General features: G+C 39.2%; 1 protein-coding gene across 1 annotated transcript; it reads right to left on the reverse strand.

The window, feature by feature from the left end:
* Window positions 1-532: 532 nt before the first annotated feature.
* Window positions 533-23,429, reverse strand: ano8b (anoctamin 8b). The gene is made up of 18 exons (XM_066648165.1): window positions 23,157-23,429; window positions 15,465-15,575; window positions 14,549-14,681; window positions 13,165-13,303; window positions 12,524-12,620; window positions 12,193-12,309; window positions 11,875-12,002; window positions 11,467-11,628; window positions 11,222-11,374; window positions 10,228-10,354; window positions 10,001-10,056; window positions 9,251-9,325; window positions 7,993-8,156; window positions 7,257-7,836; window positions 6,300-6,491; window positions 6,080-6,211; window positions 5,583-5,693; window positions 533-5,018 (listed from the first exon to the last, which is right to left on the reverse strand). Exons 1-18 carry the CDS (start codon window positions 23,272-23,274, stop codon window positions 4,311-4,313), a joined length of 3,303 nt encoding a protein of 1,100 aa, XP_066504262.1. The 5' UTR covers window positions 23,275-23,429; the 3' UTR covers window positions 533-4,310.
* Between the last annotated feature and the right edge of the window lie 655 nt (window positions 23,430-24,084).

A 24,084-nucleotide genomic window follows, 5' to 3' on the forward strand; every position in this document is an offset into this window, starting at 1 on the left:
AGGATGAAGATGCTACAAAATATGAGTAAATTAATGAACATATTCTAAATATGTAATATTGATGAACAGAGATGATTTTTTGGGGGTTTGTTCAAGGACCAGATGAGAACCCGAATAGGCTGATAAATCTGTGTAGTAAAGCTTAAAATCAGTATTCTTCCGTTTTCAAACAATATTACTTCTTTAACATTGTTGTTTTAACCATAGTTTATGTCATTAAAAAGCTTATCCAACAAGGTTAAATTCCTTATTAGTTTCATTGACTCATCAACTACAGTATTTGGTTCTCAATTTTCTATTATCTCTGAAATTTTAATAATAATAAATAGAGTGGGTCAAGACCTGTTTCAGATCGTATGAGCAGTAGCAGACTAAATTTATGTATTAAAATACATAGCACATTCAACCAGTTAAAAAATAGAAAATAAAAAACCTTAAGTTCTTACAAAAAGCAGCTTGTCATGAGGTTAAAACAATATGCAAAAATAATAGAGAACTACAAAGGAAAACAGTGTAAATTTAAAACTGTTTATTATTTCATTTTAGATCTTACAAAAATATGACAAAATAAATCAAAAGAAATAAATAACCCCATTTTCCTAAGACAATTTTCTTTGATAAAGAAAGAAACTTTACAGTGGTATATTGGAAGAGCATGTTTGTTTGTGAGGTTGCCTTCAGAGAAGGAATTCTACACACTTGATTCCTACAATCCTCACTTTCCCACCATCTTTAACTCCACATATCTATTTCAGAGCAACATTTTATTCAGAAGTCTATATCAGTAGCCCATTAATATTTCACAGTTTGGTTGAACATAAACCACACAAAAGATAACCATTCACACTAGTAAAAATAAGACATGACTGATCTAAACAAACAATTTGGTGGTGATGGTAAGGGCCTGAAGATCTGCAGAAACAGCAAACCTTACAGCAGCCCAGTGGTTCTTCAACCAAACAAACATATATGATTCAAAATCTTTCCATTGCAACAGATAGCACTGACGAGAAACCATAAAAAAAAGAAATAAACATCTGACAACAGCAGCTTATGTTTTTTTTTTTTATCTTGGATGAGATACAGATCATCAGGTGAACATCTTATCTCACATCCCACAAAGCAAATTCATTTTGGAAAGGCAGTAAGAGGCTTCTACTGTCAAGGGATTATGATCATAAATGAATAATGACAATGAAATGAAAACCTATTTTAAACCACAGGCACCTTTACCTTGGTTAGAAAAAAAATACTTGCATGTAGCTGAATACTCAAGAGTATTCCAAGTTTTTAATGCAATACCTCATAGTAGAGTTTTGAGAAATGAAAAGTTAATTTTAATCTGTGCCAGACAGTATCTTTATACTCTAAATTCATTGCTATAAATAGGAAAAGATTCTGAAAATTCAAATTTATTCAATGAATTTTTAATTAAACAGTTTTCCACTCTTTAGCAGAGGAAGATGTTAAGGCATAAAATATTGCCAGAATAAGGATTTTATCAACCTACCACATTTATGGCAATTATTAATAAATATGAAACAAATTTAAAAGGGAAAAGTTCATTGTTTGATATGTCGTTACACGTAATTTGTAATTACTAAGTACTGAATTAGAATAATAACATGTAAGTACCTATTAATATTACAAATATAAGGACATTCAAATATTACAGAAAACCACAACATACAGCTTTGGATGGTGAATAGCTCTGGCAGGAGAAATCATTAATGGATCGAGAAAGTCATTCTAAATTTAGATATTGTATTTAACACCCATGGGAAGCGCACTGATTCAGAGCCACTTGCAATAATTGGTGTTGAAAAGATGGACGGTGCTAACACTGAAACAGAATTAATGAACATGTCAGGTGACCAGTCACCGCTGCAGGGTTAATATTTACTTTTTGACGTTACTCAACATTTAGGACGTGAAGCCTCAGATCCCAGATCAGAATCATTGTACAGGTCAAAGTATTATTGCAAAGTTATTTGAGACAACTCAGTCAATGAAATGAGCAAAGAAGTGCATAGTTCATGTTACCTCTATCACATGTTTCAATAATACTATGAAAAAGTGTTAAATGTTATTTTTTGTCACTGGCAACACACACTCTTCACATAAACATAATAAACAAAATAAATGTGATTAAAACAAAAATACTTAATTGCCAGTAAACAGGATTGCTCTAGTGAAACTGCTCGAGTGTATGAACAACAGGACAGAAAAAGAAAACAATAAAACACCTACTAACACCTGGCTTAACATTCCTCTCATCCCATTGTCCTTCGTCTTGTAATTTGGGGATACTGATTAAGAGTTAAACTAAAATCTGTTCAAACTGGCTGTCCAGTTTGAGGCAGGTTCCGTTTAATGTATTTGAGCCGGCTCATCTGATTACACGTTAGTCAAGCAGATTCAAGAAACACATTCATTTAAGGAACACATATGGGTGGGTTTTTAAGGTGTTATTTAACTTTTGATTACTACAGGTTTGAGATAGTGGCCTTTGACATCTACAAAGTCTAATTTGGCCAAGTTATAATGTCTTAATAAATTCAAAGTATAAAATGGTACCAGCTGATTTAAATACATTAATTAAATCAGCCAACAGTAAACTAATAGAACTCAGCAAAAGTCTGTCTCCCGTTACAGAACACTGTTTATTAAAACATGGAATTAAGGGGAGAACGTGGTTCTAATCTTTCATGTTCTTTCTCCTCATTACTAGAACTGCGAGTATGAAATAAACGTAACTAAAAATAACTTCTGTTGAAATATTCCCAACAGCTATGGCTTTACAAAGAAATGTTTCGGCACAGCCAGTGTTCGAATTAATTCTGCTTTGGCAAGTAATGGAATATGACACATCTAAATAAACCTTAAGATAGGAATGAATAAATTAAGCAAATAAATTAGAAATAAAAAACTTAGACAAAGCACCCAGATGTACAGAAACTGGATGGATCAATATGTTTCAGTAGTACATTGCAATGAAACCAATAATAAAGCGTTTGCATATGTTATGAGGCAGGCTGGTGTTCTCCTTTTCTCAGCAGAGTCTTTCCCACTCATCAGTAGTAGGTTTAGTGCAAAATGTTCTCAGAAACTGCAACTATTATGACCTGTACATGGAAAAGGAAATGCTACAGTGCCCCACCAAGTCCCTTTTGCAAAAACGACTGTTCTTAATGATGTGCCCCCAGGCGTCTGAGTTATAACCTAAAGTATTAGTCTAAATTAATGATGTAAATATTAAAGAACAGTAAATGTTGAGGTTAAATGCCATAGTCTAGGTCATGACATATGAAGATGCACAGTAGGTACTCTACCCAAAAATCAGGATTTCAGCCTCACTACAGTCTTGATCTCCAGCCCTTTCTGTGCCTTACACTGGGTTACAGTAACCAAGGAAAATGCCTGTTCATGTTTTAAATAAAGATAAGGCATCCGCCACATCTGCACTTTTGAAATAAGAGATTGTATTCTGGGTGGAAGGATACACTTAAATAACCACTGTGCTTTCTTTACCCATAAGTACATTAACCTGCCACATTTGTCCTTGGTTTAGATACATTTTCTACATGCGTTTACATCAGATCCACGCTGTTCCTCACAAAGCTATGTAATACACTGTTCTTAAAAAAACAAAAACAAATATATTGCATTTCTTTTGATTTGAGACCTATATTTTAGTCTTGCAGGAATTCAACTGATGGATAAAGCTCACAGGTTTTGCAGTACCTTGTTATTCGTGAAACACTTCTATTGCTAAACTAGGCCAGCTGCTTTAAAGAAGTAGAAAAGTTTCCAGGACTAAAAACACTCACAGTTCAAACTGTTGCAGATTATTAACTGTTCATGATTATCAATTTGTGGTGTTTTTTGGAAGGTCTCATTGTTTGATATAAAACTGGTGATAAAATATTTTTCAGAACTATAGAGGGCACTAAACTGCTTACAATTGTAGACCAGGGTTACTTAACATTGCAGTTGTCTTTGAAAAACATCCTGTCAAAATTGATTAGAAATGCAACTCATGCATTCCTCTAAGTGTTGTAGAATAAAAGGCATTGTGTGTGTACATGTATGTGTGTGTGTGTGGGGGGAGGGTCATATTTGAAAAGCCTATGTTCCTCAGCAAATGAAAAAATAACACCATTCCATTTTCCACATTTGCAGTATTAATTAACAGCTTCCAGGCTGAGTCTTACATTGCCCTCAAGAGCCTTGAGAGGACCTTATGTATCAAGCTTCCATTTAAATTTTTTGAGTCATTTTTCCCCCAGCAATAGGTGCCTTATTTTGGGCTAGATTTTAGGGCCTGAGGACTCAGAGTCTAATGAATGTCCACTCTCCCCTTCCTCTCCCCCAGGTGATGGGATTTCTTCTGGCACTCCATTTAGGTCAGATTTTGTGGGCTGCTTCTCTGATGGTTGCGCCCCATCCCCTGGTTTTGAGAGCTGAGTCCCATTTAAACAAGCACCCCCTTCTGATTTCCCAAAGTTAAAGAGTTTCCCAGGGTTGAAGGACTTGCTGGGGGACTGAGACTTCTCTTGGCCTGGTGCAGCCATTGTAGGGCCAGCTGAAGCTGCAGAGGCTGCAGCTGCAGCAGCAGCTGCTGCTGCCTCTTTCTTGTTTTCAGGAGACTTGAGAAACTTGAAACTGAGGAAGCCCGGTAGCTTAGGCTCGCTCCCTGTGGGTGACTGTGGAGAGCGGGCTGTGCCAGAAGAAAACTTGCTCTGAAGCGGAATGATCTGCTTGAGCTTCATGACGTTGTTGTTGGCCAGCAGCGAGCTGGGCCGTTTGGGTTTATCGCTCCCTGAGCCTCCTCCTCCACCAGGTCTGGACTTGCCTCCTTGGTTCTTGTCATGGTGGTGGTCGCTCCCAGAAGAGTCGGGCCGCCCATCGTCCCGATCGCGTCGTGCCTGGTATTCGGCCTGTCGTTGCCGCTCTTCCTCCTCTCTCTTCCTCCGCTGCTGTTGTTGAAAGTGCTGCTGCGCCTGGCGCTCGTGCTTCTGGCAGCAACCAAACACACAGAGATTACATACCAGCAGGCATGGACATGTTTTGTGGAGTTATATTTTTCAGTGAAGCTAATGCAAGTGGATCTTGTCTCGGTTTTTGCATTTTGTAACTTGTGTACTGGCACTAACATTGGAAGATATGTACATACATAGTTTTCTAGAGTTTTATAGCAGGGGAACGGAAAAATACTCCTGAAATTTATTTATGAGTGCTCCACACATCTTAACCAAGGAATCCTGGAATAAAGAAGACCTTGAGGTGGAATGGGTACATTAGAGCAGGTAAACCTGGGCTATTCCAGAGGCAGAATTAGGAACCACTTTATCCATTTTTCCAGTTTTCTGCAGAAATTTTGAATTCTCTTGTGCATCTATTTCAGTGATATTCTTAAGTTCTGCTGCTAACAGAAAATGAATCTAACAGAAAATGAATTTTGCCACATTTAGGAACCACTCAGGGTATGCATTATCACTGAAATGACTGAAATAGCACCTTTGAAACTTTATCTGCAGCCATCCAACGTGTTTGTTTGGACTAAAAAAACAAACTGTTACCTTGAATGCCTCCCTGCGCTGAAACTCCAGCTTGGCCATTTCCTCTCCCACCCAGCTGGGGATGTCAGGGATTGCCACATGAATTACATATTTCAGCAGAATGGCAAAGTGCTGTCCATTGAGAAAGGGATTGAATAATAAGTATTACAGAGAATATAATATCTTAACAAAAATATAGCAGTTTTATCTGAGAACGAATTTATATTGTAAATAGATTACGAAGAAAATTAAGATCAATTCCCTGCAGAATACAGTAAAATCTAGTTTTACTATTATTATTTACTTTTGAATCTTAAGGCAAATTATTCATTGACTACTGACAAACTGATATGTAATGTGTATAGTTAAGATAAGTTGACACTTATCACACTGATTCCAGAGGAATTTAATTATTACAGAGACTATATCTGATCAAAATGTTGCTTTTCTTAGAGTTGAAGTTTGAAGCAGAAAAAAGTGAAAGTAAACTGCTGTAAGTTTGTGTGCATTTTTTTTACCTCTAAAATCACAATAGAAATGATGGCCATCTCTGGACTCAGCCAAGGGAAGAGCCTCTGTAGCTGCCCACATTGTCCAATCAAATAACAGTTCACAATGATCGCTATCAGACCCATGGCCTCCATTACTTTCTGTGCAATGGCAAAAGATAACATTATGCATCCATCATTCAGTAGTACTTAAAATGTCAGGTATAAAGCTTGAGTAGTGTATGCTAACCTGCCACTGTCCAATGCTCGCCACTCTCAAGCCGAAGGGTCTCTGAAGGCCTGTGCACAGCTTGAAGGCGTCACTGCGAATCTCAATGATATTGTTAATGAGGGCGCACATGGCAGCCAATGGGAAGGCAGAAGAAAAGAGCACCACGTAACCAAACTGGATAAACATCTCTTGGTAATCTTGAAATGTGTCCTAGAAAAAAGATACACGAATGAAACATTTATGAGCTGTTATATTATGGCCATAATCTTGACATGATAACGTATCCGAACACATATCACTGTTACCATCCAAAGTTGGATGATTTAGCATCAGTAAATCACAGATCAGTGTTCTGAGAGCTGTTGCTTTGATTGCTACATCTCCAGATAATGTCATTGGGAGACTCAGTGAAGCCTATTTACTTGCTGATGGCTTATTGTTTTGTAGTTTTCTAAAATCAACAGGCACAGCAAAATCACCTCCATTCAACATCATATCAACATGTGGCAAATCTTAACTAAAGTTCATTAATGTTGTTTGATCACCATAATGTTGTTCATGGTGAACACTTTTTTGAATAATATATCTAGTTCAGTAAATGCTCAAATCAATTTTATCCAGTGATACGACAATATTGTTGATACAATAAATACATTGATACAACAATAAAGCTGATATTAAAAAATCCCAAGGAGGCAAAGCTCCAGATATTATTTCAGAATTTATTTTCTTATAGCCATTCAATGCCCAGATATGATTTGTGCCCAGCATCCCAGATTTGTTAGTTCAGCAGATATAAGTATTTGGTGATTTTTTGCCCTTAATTTTTCTTACTTTGCACCACCTCAAATCAAGCAGAAACTACACACACAACTAATTACATTTTTACGGATGTAAAATGTAGCTTTTTTAAAAAGAAACGTCTGCCAAATTGACAGGATTTAATACCCTACCAGCTGTGTTCTGCATACTTACCTCATATGTTTGCATACAGCTCTCAATCTCAGCTTGGGTTAGGGTGGTGGGCTCCTGCTCTTCTGGCGGATCCATCCACGATTCTCTCCTGCTCTTACTGTCTGCCCTCTCCAGGCTGCGGCCTCTTCTCCGGAGCCTAGGAGGCAAGCTGTTCTCAGACACCGCTGGTGGTGGAAGCTCTGCCGTCAGCTCCTTGTTCTCTGAAATACCGTTATCATCATCGTCGTCGCACATCTCAAAAACTGAGGCTGGATCCATGCCTTTCTCCACCATGGTTGGGCTCCCCTCCTCCAGGAAGTTGTCCTCCATGGGATTCACACAGCCGATGGACTTGCGCTCCACCTTCTCAATGAAGCTGACCTTGCGCAGTTTGAGCCCACAGTCCACCAGGCTTTCCTCCTCACTCTCTTCCTCACTCTGCCTCTCTCCACCCAGCTCCTCTTCGCCATCCTCATCCGGTACCCCACAGCCTCCATTTAGACACTTGCGTTCACGGCGCTCCTGATGGCCCAGAAGGCCCTGTCTACTTCCCCGCAGGCCTGGGACAGGGATTGTGGCATCAGTGGGGGACACCTGAGCCCTACCCGTAGAGGTGGGAAATATGACAAAATTATGAGAAAATGACAGGACACGAACAGTATGTAATTTTCTGTGTAAACACCATTTTGCTCTGTATTATTTAAAGAAAATGCCCTTAAGTACCCTGAATATATTTTTCTGATGTTCTTCATCCTACCTGCCAGCTGCTAGACGTCCATATTTGAGCAGAGCCGAGACCAGCAGGTCCCAGACAGCGCGAAGTGTTAGCTCACCCAGGCGATGTCGCTCATACAGGTAAGGCTGCAGCACCTCCTTCAGATTCTGCAGAAACTGGCGGATGATCAGCAGTGTAGCTAGCATCTGCAGGTCATAAAGAATCACAGGGTAAAACAGATGTACCTAATCAGTGGAATAATCATTCATTCCTGACTGACAGAACTAAATTTGTGTATTTGATGATAAAACAACTTTGGTTATAATATGCATATAAAAATCATTATAACCGCAACTTACAATCAGTCAGATTATTATTTCTCAAATGTTATTACTAATAGTGTTACAAATACAACTAATATGACTACAGAAACAACTAATACTACCACTGCCATTACTACTGGCACTTCTACTACTACTAATAACAATAATAATACAGAAAACATAATCAAACGCACAGGTAAATATGTATTATGATATATTATTCTGGCTGCTCCTGAGTACAATCTGTTTTTCTGAGTAACCCACTAAGAGTGCTTTATAATTGTCTAGGCTGGAGAAAACAAATGCATGATTCAATTTCTTAGCATCTGTCAGTGTGAGGTAAGGTCAAAATCTAGCAACATTTCAAAGGTAGGAAAGCAGGCAGCAATTCAAACACGTCTTTTTGTCTTTTTTAATCAAGATGAATGCAGAGACAAAAAATCCAAATGCTCAAACGAATATAAATTACATCAAGAGATCAGTGCATAAACTAAAATGAAGCTGCAAATGCCTGACTAGACTTCTTTTAATGCTGACACGTCAAAGAAAGGTCAGCCCACTGTTGGACTAATAGTTAATGCTGACTGTGTGCATTACAAGCCCAAAGTTATTGATAGGTTGTACTGAACACAGACTCTGAGGAAAAGACCTGGAGGACTGTCCATGAGCTTCTCAAGCTACAGAAGAGGAGGATGCCTAGCAGACAAATAGAAGGAACCAACAAACAGATGGCAGAATAGAGATTGAGACAGATGTGAGGTGAGGAAAAGCTGTGCGGAGCTAGATGATGGAGTAATCCCAGAGGAGAACGAGAGTTTGTTACAGCAATACCAAGAAGAATGTGCAAAACCTATCTATCTATCTATCTATCTATCTATCTATCTATCTATCTATCTATCTATCTATCTATCTATCTATCTATCTATCTATCCATCTATCCATCCCATGGTTGCACCTGAGAAAGTGAGAATTCTTACCTCTTTTAGCCGCTCCATGTCTTTGAGGTAGAATCCAATGTAAAAAAGGCTGAGATAAGAATTTACAAACTGAAACTGCAAGACAGGACAGTACATAAACAACACAAATACAAACTCATGTGAAGTCTCATTAACATGACCATATTAAAGAAAACAGAATAGACAGATTTAAAACATTGTATAATGTCTAAATTCAAAAAATCCTGCCAGGAATGCAAACACTGAAATAAATGTGTTAAGATTAAGTACTCAAAACAATTGGGACACTACTGCGATAAAGACATAATAGCTCAAATGTGCTATAGTGTTTTTGATCAGTATTTAGTTCTGATACAATGAAGCATCACTTAAAGCAGAATTCCACCATCCATCCATTCATTATCTGTAAGCGCTTATCCAGTTCAGGGTCACAGTGGGTCCAGAGCCTACCTGGAATCATTGGGCACAAGGCGGGAATACACCCTGGAGGGGGCGCCAGTCCTTCACACCGCAACACACACACACATTCACTCACACACACGGACACTTTTGAGTCGCCAATCCACCTACCAATGTGTGTTTTTGGACTGTGGGAGGAAACCGGACCACCCGGAGGAAACCCACATGGACACAGGCAGAACACACCAACTTCTCACAGACAGTCATCTGCGGAATTGAACCTCAAACTATCTTACCAAAACTTTAATATCTACACATCAATATAATATATAATAGTCTTTTCTTCCACTTTGCATAAAATATCCTACTTACAAGAACCATTTTGATGATGAGATTTTTCTCATAGGCACTCTGGAGTCTATAGTTTTCTGGTGGAAAAAAGAGATTACAGATTTTAACCCACAAACAATTCTTGCTAAAAGAAATGAATTGCACTGATGTAAAATATTGTTTTATTTGTGGGAAAAAGACATCCATTATAGCAGTCATGTCAAGTGAATGCATGAATTTTTGTAAGTTTGAAAGTATTGAGGACTCACCCATGTCATTAAGCCAGCAGGCTATCTTTTTGTACACCTCGTCACATGCAGTCACAGTGATGGCCAGTAAGATTTCAGGGATAAACCTCGCCACCCGTGGCAGCTCTTTAATCCCCATCACAAATTCCTGCCGACCATAAGATACCTTTGTTTCTTTTTTACCACAATATTCATATTTGACTGTTTAAAACTGAGACACACTGCTGACAACTGCAGTGATTCCACTGAGCACTGTACACATATTTCCATCATGGATTTTACCGCTTCAAGAGGTTAAACAAGAGGGCACATTGAGCATGTGTGTATTGGTCCAATGCACAGCTGTATAAAATGTAAATCTATTAAAAATGTAAGGATGTGTAGATGTGAGATGATGCCGCAAAAAAAGTTGACTACATGCACTCAGAATATGTTCTCTCAATATGCCTAAAATTAATTTTAATTTTGCTAATATAATTAACATGTAAACTGTACGTGGGACTGCATAGTAATTGTTGTATTCGAGTGAGTCATTTTGGTTTAGAGACACAGTAAACATTTGGAATTGTTGCACAATATTTTAAACACATTTTGTATTTAAACAGGGATGTCAAAGCTTTAACAATACATTACTAACACAAAACATAGTTCTTGTTTTTTTTTAACTGATTAGACGATTCAAACCAGTTAAGACTGAAACCCAGCTGTTTGTGCACTGCATTTTGTTAAAATTAATTCTTTGACTCTTATATTTATCGCTCTCACTGGATACTGCTGGTTAAAAAATCCTAACTTTATTCATCCTATGAAACTTGTGATGTTCATGTGAAGCCTACATTCAAACTTCAAGCCTCTGCTTCTTTAAATAAACCTAATATACCAGAATATGGCAGACTGTGGCTAGACCTACACTCTACAGGAAACTAGGTTTGCAGGGAAAGAATCAACCCTAATCCTAGCCCCTAGTGCACAAGTTTCCTCTTGTGTATGATAAAAGACTCTAGGTTCTACTAACCTGAAGCTCAAAGCAGATGAGCATGGCCAGGAAGACAAAGCAAAGGCATAAAATACAGACAGGAAAGCTGACCAGACATCGGAACAGCCTCCTCCTCCATGGGGGGTAATAGAACTCCTCACAGCCTGTTACTGGGCTGCACCGTTTCACACCCTATGAAAGACAAACATTTTTAGCATTGACCCTAAATACATCACTAACTGTGGAATTTTATCATTTGTAATAAAAATGAATATTCTGTTTACACGAAACTGTGGCCTGGGCTCCTCCAGTGATTCAGATGGGGTGTCCAATGTGCCCCATTTGTAAGCAAGCTCCGCCCCTCTCCGCTTCCACCTCTCCAGGAACAAGGTGGCCCAGACAACATTAAACAGGGCAAAGACTACACAGCATATATCTCTGCTGGTCTGAATGAAAAACAGCATTAATAATTAGTCAGACAATGTATGTGGATTATATCTAATCCATCCAGGAAAATACCCCAATAATATATACCATAAGGTTATTTTGACAGAAAATTAAATGAAATATGGTATTTAAATTTTGCACAGCACAGTATGAGCATGGTTGATCATTTTGGATTGGGTACACCTTGTAAACATGTTAAATAAGTCTAGCATATAACATAAATTAAAATAATGTTCAACTGTTACCTGATCAGATTCAGTCAGCATCCACAGTACAAAGCCGATCACAGCAGGATAAAGCATAGAGGTGGTGTAAAAACCCAGCCAGGCAAAGTACATGGCAATCTTCACTCCAAAATAATCACATATATCATCTAACAGAAGCAGAACCACAACAGACAGTTATGAGAATAAAAGGTGAACTGTCGATTGTACAACTACCTCTTTAGATATTGTAAGTTAAATTCCATTAATGCATGAGTGAGCAGATGTGAAGTTAACACCACATTCATGTAGCAGATAATAATGAAGGGAAGTGCTTGTTATGAAGTGCTGATTACAAACCTAGAGGCTGTTTCTCACACACTGCTTGCACCCATGACTTCATTAACTGACCAAGAATCCTCTGCTCATGGAGGGGGAAGACCTGTTGAATCACACCTCGTGCCTTCAGCTCTGGAACTATAAGAAACACACACAGCTAATGAGATCACACATCTCTGTCATAAACCCTACAGAAACACTGAACTACAAAACTGCTAGTCCTTCGCTATGTGAGCATTTCACATCACAGAACCTCAGAAACAACGGTTATAGAAATGACAGGGTGCAGTACATTTCAGAGGAGCTGTGGAAATATTTTTAGCAACACTGACTGACAGGAAAGGACACGCACTTATGGGCTGCCCTTCAAGAAAGTGGATGTTGTGAAGGACCTCCCCTGGTTTGGCTCGGAGATTATCCAGCCAGTATTTGATTATGCTCTGGCGTTCCTGTGAAGATAAACATCCAGGAACAGAAATCATTACAAAGAGCATTACTCTGGTGAGACAATATCAGTGAATGTGGAAGAAGAATTAGTTGAAGAGTTGCTATTCAAATACAGACAAATTCTAGACAGGATTAGGTCATTAATATGAATAATTCAGTAACAAAAATGAAATCAATATATGCTGTAAATTACAGTACTGTGTAAAAATCAGAGACCACCTTCCACTGATATAATTTTCAGGCAAAAGAGCTGCTAAGTTTTAACCAATGATGAGATATAAAAATGGAGAAATATAAATGAAAATAAGTGAAAGGTCAGATGTTTCCTCCTGAATGTAGTTTAAATTATTTATAAATACACTAAGAAAATGGGATTCCTAACAAATATTTTTTTCCAGTGAAGTAAAAACATGCTCTTCGCAATTTTATCTGAAATGAAATAACAAAAATAATTGCACAGTGATTTTAAAGAGTTGTGAAAGTGAGGATTTGATGTGAGGGTCTGCATGTTTAAGGAAAGGACAAAGAAAAGGCACTGTTAGTCACCTGTGATGTGAAGAAGCACAGCTCACTCTCAATATTCTCATAAATGTAGTCTTCTTCACAAGAGAAGCTGCGAGATCCACCTCCAAACTCCGGCTTCACTGTTTTCCGCAGACCCATCTCCTCAGCTCCTCGCAACAGACTGAGCAAATGAGATATCATCTTAACTCTAATGGCACAATAAATTATTCTTCAATACTCCATTACCACAAGAGTACATGAATTTCAGAGAACATGAACTTAAGTGCAAAAAACCTTTTTCAGGGGTGTCAGAAGCAGCTTGAAATGAGTTAAATATCATCTTCTACTGTGGATGCTGACTTAGTCTGACCAGGTAGCAGTTAAAAATGACCTATCATCTTGAGCAGGAATTGCGTCTTATTTCAACGAGCAGAATCGTTTGGAGAGGAACTGTGGCTTGGTTGATGGTCTGTGGAGAATTGGGCCTGAACCTGACGGTAAACATCAATCTACCATCTGCTCGGCAAGCCTCTGCCTCAGGCAGTTCACTGAAATAATAATGTGAGTGCCACACCTTTTATTATCAGTGTACAGGCTGAGCTGGCAGAGAGCTCCTATCCCCCTGGATTATAGTGAATCATTTCACAATGAATATGAATGTTTTACTCAATGTGATTGATAACAGGGCATTTTTTTTCTCCAGAAGGATTAGCTACTCGAGTGAATTTTTCAGTTTTTTTAATGTATACCTTTTAATTGCTCTCCCAAGCTTTAGCATTAGCTACACATAACAAATACATGCACTCTGTCAGTTTAACTCTTTCCTGCAGATCATCTGCTACACCTGATACATTTATATCAGCACAAAACACACTGACATGGCTCTACCATGTGCTGAGAATAGGCAGTGTGAATATACACATATAGGTAAATAGACGCTCAAATATATACAATAGATAAAGCATAGTAACCCCTAGCATAACCAAAAATAAAAACACATGACTGGATTCCACCTTATCTCAATTTTTTAAAAATCTTTTTCACAGTCATTCCCTCCCCTATCTCAACAAAGATGCACCAAACTGGCAGCATACACTCAGTCTGATTAAATGCAGCCTCCTTCCACTACATCGAAAAACAACATGCTGCACAGCACTGTGGAGCTCTGTGCAACTATGCAGATTTCTCACTGGCTGGCACAGTGTGCTGCATAGCAGTACAACTCACTGAGAATGTGGCTAATTTCTGTGTGTCTACAAAGCACACAGCTACGACAACAACCTGATTCTCAACTCTGTGCAAACACTGTTTGCACAGCTGAAATTGTTTTGACTGCATTTCCCCTTGAAAGTCAATCTGCCACTGAGAAGACTAAGACAATACTACTGCTTCAGAACAGACTCAGCTGAAATTAGGAGTTTCTTACTTTTCATATGTTGCCGTAACAAAGAACGCGTACACTCTGGTATGCTTGTGGTGTCGTATTTGGATGATCAGTTCTGGGATACCAAGGCGAATGTGGTTCAGCAGCCAAAGGAGTGTGTGGTCATCTGTGGTATCTGTGAGAATAAATTTAATTCAAGATTGGTGTTTATTATGATACACAGTTATCTACTCTAAATTGTGCTTTTATAATTCTTTCCCTAGGACACCCATACGCGTTGACATATATTTGAATATTTTTCAATCAACGAAAAAGAGATGTTTTGTTGTGCAACAATTGAAAGCATTTGGAATTGGACAGTTTATAAAATTGAACATTTATGTAGTTCATTGCAAAAGCATTTTGATAATTATGCTATTTAATATAACTTTACAGCAGACAAAAATAAATCTAACTTATTATATAAGACATACTGGTGTTTAAGGCATGATTCACAGTGAAACAGGGTTTTCTATACGTCTGGATAAACATGACATAAAACAACATCATATTTTGACTGATTTTATACAATTTGAAAAAGTGAACCCAATGAGACAAAAAAATATACCAGGGAAATTATAAGTTGAGAAAAATGATCACAACACTCCAGCTGCTAACATCTGACATATCCATGTGTCTTGAATTTGTCTCCAGTTATAACTTACGATCAGATTACATGACTGGTAGAAGAGAAAGAGTCTCTGGTTTGCACATAGTGTTTCTACCTGGGTATGGAAGTCTTGCAGCTTTGTGGTTTTGCCCATTACTACGCACCAATTATTATTCCAAAATTAGAAACATGTTGTCTCTTTGTCTCAATGTTATTTTTAAAGCGTGTCCTAGACCTTAATTTTTACACAGAACTTAATTTCAGTCTGAAAATACAGGCTAAAGAAGAGAGTAAGCAGGACAGTGGCACCTGCAAAAGTCATGAGGACGTCACAGTTCTCTGTGGGCACTGTCTTCATCCAGGATTTATGGGACATGATGTACCGCCCGGCCTGCAGCAGCCTCTTCCCAAACAGTTTATCTGTGGGGCCAGGGAAAAAAAGGGTTTAGGCAAGCAGAGAAAGAGAGAGAAAGAATATAGAGAGAATGAGAGAGAGTGAGAGAGAGAGAATCCGTCACCTTGCCATGTTGCCATGGATAGACAGACACACACTCTGAGACACGCACTGTAGCTATCATCTCTCTTTGCCAAGTTAAAATGTCACCCACGTCTCCCTTGCAACATGAGAAGACATGCAAGGACTTCAGCAAGATTGAATTTGTACACAAATCAGATACACTCACACAAACGTGTGTAATGCTCTTATCTGTGTTACACCACATTTCTGCATTCTAATAACATATTCTGTAATGTGTGCACTTTTTTTATTGTACCATGTGTACACATATCGTCTATTTTTTGTGGCCATAACATGTTTACACAGCTGTGGAATTAACCACAAGTTCAATACATGAATCATATACAGAACAACTTATTGTAGATGACAAATAAAGCCTGAAACGTGAAACCTGAAAATGTAAGCCTCCTCTGTCTGGTGCCCTGGCTACTGTTTTCTCAAGTTGTTATACCAGTCTCAACCAGTGTGAAAAGTGTCTTGGGTGGGGGAGGGGGGGAAGAAATGTTTGCATTTGGAATCAGGAACTGTATCTCTACCTCATACACTTGGACGTGTTTGCTCTTACGTATTAACAGCACACTTGTGGGTGTAAATTCACACTATTACAGATTATCATACAGCAGAGAAGTGTGAAAGACAACTGTTGCCTGCAGCTCAGACTCTAGGCTGAGGAAGTTAAACGATGAAAAGACAGAGGAACGAAAATACTAAAGAATTGCATGTGAAATATATTATAGCCTTGTTTCTTTCAAACAACAAGTGGTTCTTTACATCATGGGAGAGAAAAGGAGTGTGAAAGTGGGGCAGGCGTCTCCTTCTGTATAATCTATTCAAACCTTTCCACAAAAATGCTATTTTGATATAAAACCTTACAGCACAATCAGAGCTGTCTATGTCCATGATTGTTTAAACTGGATCACATCTTAAACATATAAATACTTTTCCATCATTATAAAATAGCAGAAAACGGATAAAAACTTAATTGAAAGGTTTTTTTTGGTCATTGTTTGGTGCACTGTGAGGACAGTGTATGTGTGTGTTCGTGTGTGAGAGAGAGAGTGAGTGATTGTGTGTGTGTGTGTGTGTGTGTGTGAGAGAGAGTGTGTGTGTGTATGTGTGTGCCTTTGCGTAAAAGCTTGCTGGAGAGCATGCTCACTGAGGCATAGACCCTTAGAGATGCTCATTCCAATGCTACTGCCCTGAAAGTGGGCCACATACCACAAACAATCATCTCTCATTTTGGACGACTGTCTAGGCATCACAGAAAATGATCTGTTATGATTCTGTTCTCAAAAGAACAGTCTAAAAAGTATGATTCACAGCCTCCATCTTCAGGTGTTTTATGTAGAGCCCCATCAAATTAAAAACCAGCAAAACAATTGCTCTGGTTCACTTATTAAGAACCATTACTCTCATGAGGAGCCAGTCAGAGCTTATACACAACATATAGGAATATTCTAAGAGGTAAACTATAATAAATGACTAGTGTTATATGCTGTCCTCTGAACTTCGGCTCACAATCTCTCTGTCTGCAGGCTAGTCAGGACAAAAGGGCCACCATTGCTCCGCAAGTGCAGGCAGGCAATATCATATCATCTCTCCCATAATTCACAATCCAGTACAGACGTCCAGTACAAACACCTGTCAAATCAACCTTTCATCACTTAGCTCTCTCTTGGTCTGTTTCCTAGGAGGCAATGATGTTATAAATATATTACATTCTATTTATAACCTTAGTTAGTATAGCAGTTTGTGCTGTAGGGCTTATGTATTATTATACAAGTGAACACCCAATACAGACTCACAGCACAGCTTTTGTCCAGCTGATACTCTGTGCCAATGGGGCTAATGCATTTTTTAAACATCCTGCTGAAGATAATCTAAGAGGCCATTGTAAAGCTAATGAATGTATTATTGCATTCTGTGATGGCCTATATGTACTCTGTTTTCGGCAAGTCATATGTGCGCAGTCATTATTTCTCCCAAGGAAGACAGTTGAGTAGGTTTTAAATAAATAATAAGACCAGCTTTAGACAGTGTATATCATAGTATACACCAACAAGTGGAATGCTCTCTCTGGAATTGACCTAAATTGTTGCTTTACACTTGGTTGAATTTCTACTTGCATATGTTGCCACTGGGTCAAACGAACAGTTTGCACAGAGCCAGAATTGACAGCTATGTAAGAAAAAGCTATGGAATATTAGGTACAATGGGAAGGGAATAAAGCACCTGGAGGAAAGCCACGCGGACAAGGGAAGAACACACCAAACTCCACACAGACAGTCAAATGGAGTGGGATTTGAACCCACAACCTGCTGTGCCACCAATGCCGCCCATATACATTTATTTATTTATTTATTTATTTATTTATGCACAATAGATTTGAATATTGGATTACAGAAAATGAAAACAAATGGCTTGTACTAGGCACATTCCCATTTTAGTTTATCTTAAATTAAATATATATTGTGTTTAGATAAATAGAAGGAATAGAAGAAGAGAAAAAAAGAAAAGAGAAATAGAATTTAGGAGTGGTACCCAAGAGATGGTTGAGGAGGTGTGGATCCAAAAACTGATGTGTGTGACAAGAAATTGACTTTAGCTAGTCTTTTGAAGGAGTTTAGATTGTTTCTCAAGTTGGATGGCAAACAGTTCCATATACAGGGTCCTCTGTGTGAAATTGCAAATTGGCTAAATGTTATTCTCTAGAAGGGAGGATGCAGGTTGACTGAGGCTGGTGAATTGACAGATTTAGTTTCTGATTAATGCAACTTCAGAAGACATGGTATATTGTATATGGTACTACAGGCTATAGATATACAGATATACTAGACTTATCAGTCTACTTATATTCTTCTTTATATACTTTAAGAAGACCCCACAACATCTTTCTCTTGGCTATGAATCAGAGTAAAGGCTCCACACTTTGGGAACAGATGTGACATATGTGACAGCAGTTCTCAAAAAACAACTGCAGCTAGCATCTACAACTGCATCTATAAACATAGATTCATAGCAATTTTTTAAAATAATTTTGAAAAAATGTTAAACTAAAAGAAATAATACTGAGCAAAATAGCAAACATGCTATGGGTCTCGTGAGAGTGACAGTTGCACCTCATTCTCTGGATCATTAGTACATAAATGTTTGTGTGGAAATGTAATTAATACAAACTCACTGTTCACATATCCACATCAGGCCACAAATCTACTGCTGCTTTCTGCTAGCAAAGAAAAGATTGCCCCTGAAAATTTTGAAAACTTTCAACACATTTAAAATGTGATTATTTTCGCAGCATTTTGTTCCTGTATTTTGACCAAACATCACAAATATTTCTTGCCATGTCTGCATGTAAAAGTGCTGATATATCGACATACATCTTTTGACTACTTAACCACTTGCATCACACTTGGGTTTTCCATTGCTACAGAAAGTGCATAAAAGAGAATACGCTTTGGCTAGTTTTAATCACACAAACGTACACTACAGCACTGCAATGCATGGCGATGAAGTGTGCTGTGGTTGTCAGGCAGGTCAGCAAGTGAACTTTCATTCATTTCTTTTTGTAAACACTTTCTCCTGTTCAGGTTCGTGGTGGGTCAGGGGCCTACATGGAATCACAGGGTGCAAGGCAAGAACACACCCTGTACTGGGCACCTGTCCAACACAGGGTATCACACACTCACACTTTAGCACCCAGTGGTAATCCATGCAGACACTGGGAGAACACAACAAACACCTCACAGACAGTCACCTGATGTGTGCTTTGAACCCAAAACCTGGATCTGTGTGACAGTGACACTACCTGCAAGTTTGGAATGTGCTTTTCTGTTAAAAATGTTCTATGGCCAAGGAACAATACACTTTTCAAAAAAAGAATGTGTTGCATACCTGAAACCAAATCGGAGCCCTGCAGCAGCACTGAAAATATACATTTCATGCAACTCATTCATGCTGCGCTCAAGGAAACACAATGAATTGAGACACACAGTTAATTAGGACACCACAACAGGTGTGCTCTGGCACACTGCCATGCATTTATCATGTTAAATGAGTCCATTTCCAGTGTATTTCAATTACAGGGCAAATGCACTTGACCTCTGCTGAACTCTTGAGGAGTGAGAGAGAAAAGGTCTTTTGTGTCATGTAGACAAACAACCGAGATGACAGGCAGACATGATGAGCTAATGCTCCAAGAACAGCCCGCACTAGGAAGCCACACCTACCGATGGCAGCCACAGTGGCTCAGCTGTCCAGGCTCTTGTAACTGGAAATCTGTTTGAAAAAGCGATGGAGTATGGTGACAAACATGGCTCTACTGTCCACCAACAAAAGTGTAACATCTGCCAAAACAGGAAGAAAACTGATCACCGACTACTTTGATCCAGAAATTGGGAGACTGTATATGGATTCACACCACGAGAAAGTCCCACCAATTCCCAACGATTCTTCAATGGTCGATGGGTCTCTGTTCAAATAAAATTTGCCTCGACACATGAACCAACATGAAAAGAACCTCAAACTAAACAGGGTAGCTCCTATTAGTGCATTTACTCGTCGTTTACATTTTTCCAGTGCTAAGCTAAATTGGACCTCATACATCACTTCCAAAGGAGCACTGATCATTCGGCAAGAGTGAGTGAAGTATGCTGTCCTCATTAAAATGCTCTTCCGAGATGCTGAAATAGGATGTTCTCTGAGATGCAGTTCCTGGTTATCTAACAGGCTGAATAGGGCATTGTTAGTGAGCACTCAAATTATGAATGAGCAAGGAAGTCGAAATCTATCAACACCAGCTTGAATCTCTGAATCCCATTTAAGCTCTAATAGAACATTAGGCATTGAGAACGATTAGAGACAGAACCAAGATAGAAAGCAAGAGTAAAAAGGAATTCACTGGTGTGTCAAAAGTGTAGCTTTTGACCCAAATACTGTGTATTTAACAATGTTTGTTTTCTCTAATTCAAACCAATGTATAAAGAGGTGGGTGACTCCTATAAAGTTCACCCAGTGATAAAATGGGAAAAAAGCAATAAAAGTCTAAAGCAGGCAGGCAATCATATTTTAATAATGCAGTAGTTACCTGTAAACACTGTAAAACATCCCGGCCTAAGTGTAATACTGAAGATATGCATGTCTTGTTGCAACATGCACTACACCATGACAACTAGAATTCTGATTTGCTGCACACACCACTGAAACTGCAAGAGTAGCTGAAGTGAATACCTGCCAAAGTACTACATGCCCAGACAACACAGATGGCTAGAACCTAAGGAATAGGATAAATGTCCTAAATTATTTACATTAGGAAAATATCCAGCCTCATTTACTGTAAATCCAGCCCAGTGTCTTCTCATTTGTCTTTATCTAAATGGTGTCAAATGACAAGAGCCGCTGTAACTGTGCTTCATATGTGACCTTGAGCGTAGTGCCAGGAGAGACGAAGATAGAAACCATGTTTCAGCACTGTTCCAAAATGCTTGAAATACATCTGGTCTTTTATATTTTCATTCTAAAGAGGCAGTAAATGTTCACTTCCATTGCTTACTGAAAAAGCTCAAAATCTTCAGAACTAGAGTGATGTGTTTACTGTTCCAAGTGCTGTATGTGGACTTCCTTTGCACTTGCTCTCTTGAGTTCTAGGAATATTTGTCAATGTAAAGGTTGTGAAAAATCAGTTGCCAGGGGATTAGCCATGCTTTTTTTCAGAGTTCCAAAAACTGTTCTAACTCAACCATTGGCCGATTTAAATCCAGAGACTTTAACAGTTTAAAAAAATACTATGACACTATGGAACATTATGTGTGCTTTTCAACAAATTGTGGTGATTTATTACTGTCCTGCATGATCACATACATCGGATCTGACGTTCACCTTTTGTCCTGATTGTTATTTTGTAGTTGGTGATGGAATGCACACAAGTTGGCGATAGTCTGTGGTTGCATGCCCTGAATTTGTATCTTATGCGGAAAAGGGAAGTGTAATTTAGTCTAATTCAAACTAATTTAATCACAGCACAACATCTAGATCGCATCAGAAAGATTGTTATGCAAAAGAACTGAGAAATTCTCTCTGTACATAGGAGGAAGAAATATATGTTTTACAATGCAGAGAAAATAAATACAGTTCAACAAGTAAAGCACAGTTACTCTAGTGTGCAGAGTGTTTAGATTAATGATATTGGTTACACATTTTAAACTTTAAGGTAATAATAGGTTGCATAAATTTGATGAGAGCAGTAAAATAATAGAAATGCTGTCAAAGATAAAAGCACCATTTCCTGTCAGTACTTCATTACCAAGGTATGAATATCTGTCTAGTCATGATGATAACAATGAAGTTGCATAAATATCTTGCCTTAGTGCATACTAGAAATGCTCTTAAAAATATGCTTGACTATATATAACACACATCATTCTTTAACTCCAGACACTATTTCCAGGAATAATCTGCACTCTCCCTTCTCATAAACTGTAATGAAAATACATTAAATAATTAGTGTTAGTTCTGAATTGTCAACAGTGAGCATCAATGTGAGCATCTTTTTAGTCTCAGCCTCTCAGACTAGCCACATGCTTCTAAAGTGTTACCAGAGCGTACTCCGTCGTGCTAAGAACTCTTCTGTATTGTGACAGACTCTCCAGCATCCTTTGTTGACACAAAACAGAGCCAAGCAATAGATAACCTGCAGCAGGCCAGAGTCGACCATACCTGCAACTGTCAGGTGATTTTATAGCCCAGTGACATCATATCCATGACATCACACACTCTTGCAGCCGGAGTTGTGATCTAGTGAGCTGACAGTCCTTTCCACTACAGATGTCTTGGCACAGCTTACTGCATCACACTGCGCCGCATTGAAAGCAGGGTGCAGGAGGATGCAAGAAGAAAACAACAAAAATGGCCCAATGGGGCGTTACAAAGCTGTGCAAAGGCTCTACACTGACAAACCATGCAAGCGTGCTCACATTACAATGCAGACAGAAAATGGCTAGTCACTAAACCTCTTTAAAAAGCAGACCATCACAAGCTGGCCATTTCCCAGACAGCCACTCAATGATAGGATCCCTGCGTGGCCATATCCTGCATGTGGCTCCAAGACAGCACCTTCCCCTTAAGAAACCCCCAAAACAGAGGATAAACAAGGCGCCCAGGGAAACTTAACCTGCCACGAACAGATGGTTAACGTGTATAGAGCTCGCAGCGTCACGCTGGCTTTGCTTCTCCTGTTTAACGGCGAATTTCAGTAACATAACGCTGACATGTTACAGTCTGTGACCTTCCAGGCCCGAGATACCCCCAATTTCTTCTGGCGCCGTTGTGATGTCTGCGTTTCGTGGTGGACGGAAAAGACAAAAGGAGCCTGTGTGTGGTGAACGGCGGCTCATTATGCTCTCCCCTCACATCCACATGCTCCTCGGGCCCCTCTGATTTCTCACGGTGTTTTTTTATGCTCTAAATGGCGGATAAACTCAACTCACCCAGGACGCCAGAAGCCGCGGGCTGGCAGGAGGCGCTGGGCTCCGTGTCTGCGGCTCCCTGCGGCCGGCCTCGGTGTCTGGAGCCGTCGGCTTCTCCGCTGCTGCCGGTCTCGGGCATGCTGCTCAGCGGAGGGAGCGGGGACGGGATGCGGGGGCAGGGAGGGAGACCGCTGCGGTTTCAGGGAGAAAAAAAAACGGGGCGCAGAGAGATAAACTCCCAGAAGCGTCCAGCGCCGAGCGGTTGAGCGCTAAACGTAGCGGAGCGCGGGGGGACGGCTGCTGCCGCGCATCGTGTGAGTGTGTCCGCCGGGGGAAGAGAGCAGGTTCAATGCGTAGAGAGAGAGAGAGAGAGAGAGAGAGAGAGAGAGAGAGAGAGAGACTTATTATGGAGGAGGGACTAAGAGGAGTAGGACACACACTGTTTATCTTGTGTCAGGTTCTTTCACTATTCTGTCCAACTCAATATCTAAAGCATGTTAAAGCATTCCCTTCCTTTCTCTCCTTCTCTTTGCTTTTACTACTGTAAACTACAACCCACCACAACCCACCCTCAGTGAAAATCAAGCTTAGCATGTCTCTGTGGTGTTGTTTATATGCTAAAGTCATATCTTTAGCAAAATCAGCCGTGAACGTCATGGCCGACTTCCAGTTTGTAAATGCTATAAAAACACGGTCAAATGGGCAGATTCTGAAAGCCAAGGTTTCTTAGGTCATAAACCTGATAAACCAGTGCTGCTGTGAACTTGCAAGGCAAAGCTTTTAAGCTTGAGATGAACAGTGGAGAAATGGGTGGGTGCAGAGACTAATTGCTTGTTCATAGATTCTTAATGAAGCAGAAGGTGTAGAGTTACTTCCAACACTTTCAAGGGATTATGGGATTTATTTCTTGGAAATGACTTATAAACTTGTAATTCTGATGAACAGAAGC

This window comes from Hoplias malabaricus, chromosome 16 (genome assembly GCF_029633855.1).
Source record: "Hoplias malabaricus isolate fHopMal1 chromosome 16, fHopMal1.hap1, whole genome shotgun sequence".
NCBI classification, from domain to species: Eukaryota; Metazoa; Chordata; class Actinopteri; order Characiformes; family Erythrinidae; genus Hoplias; species Hoplias malabaricus.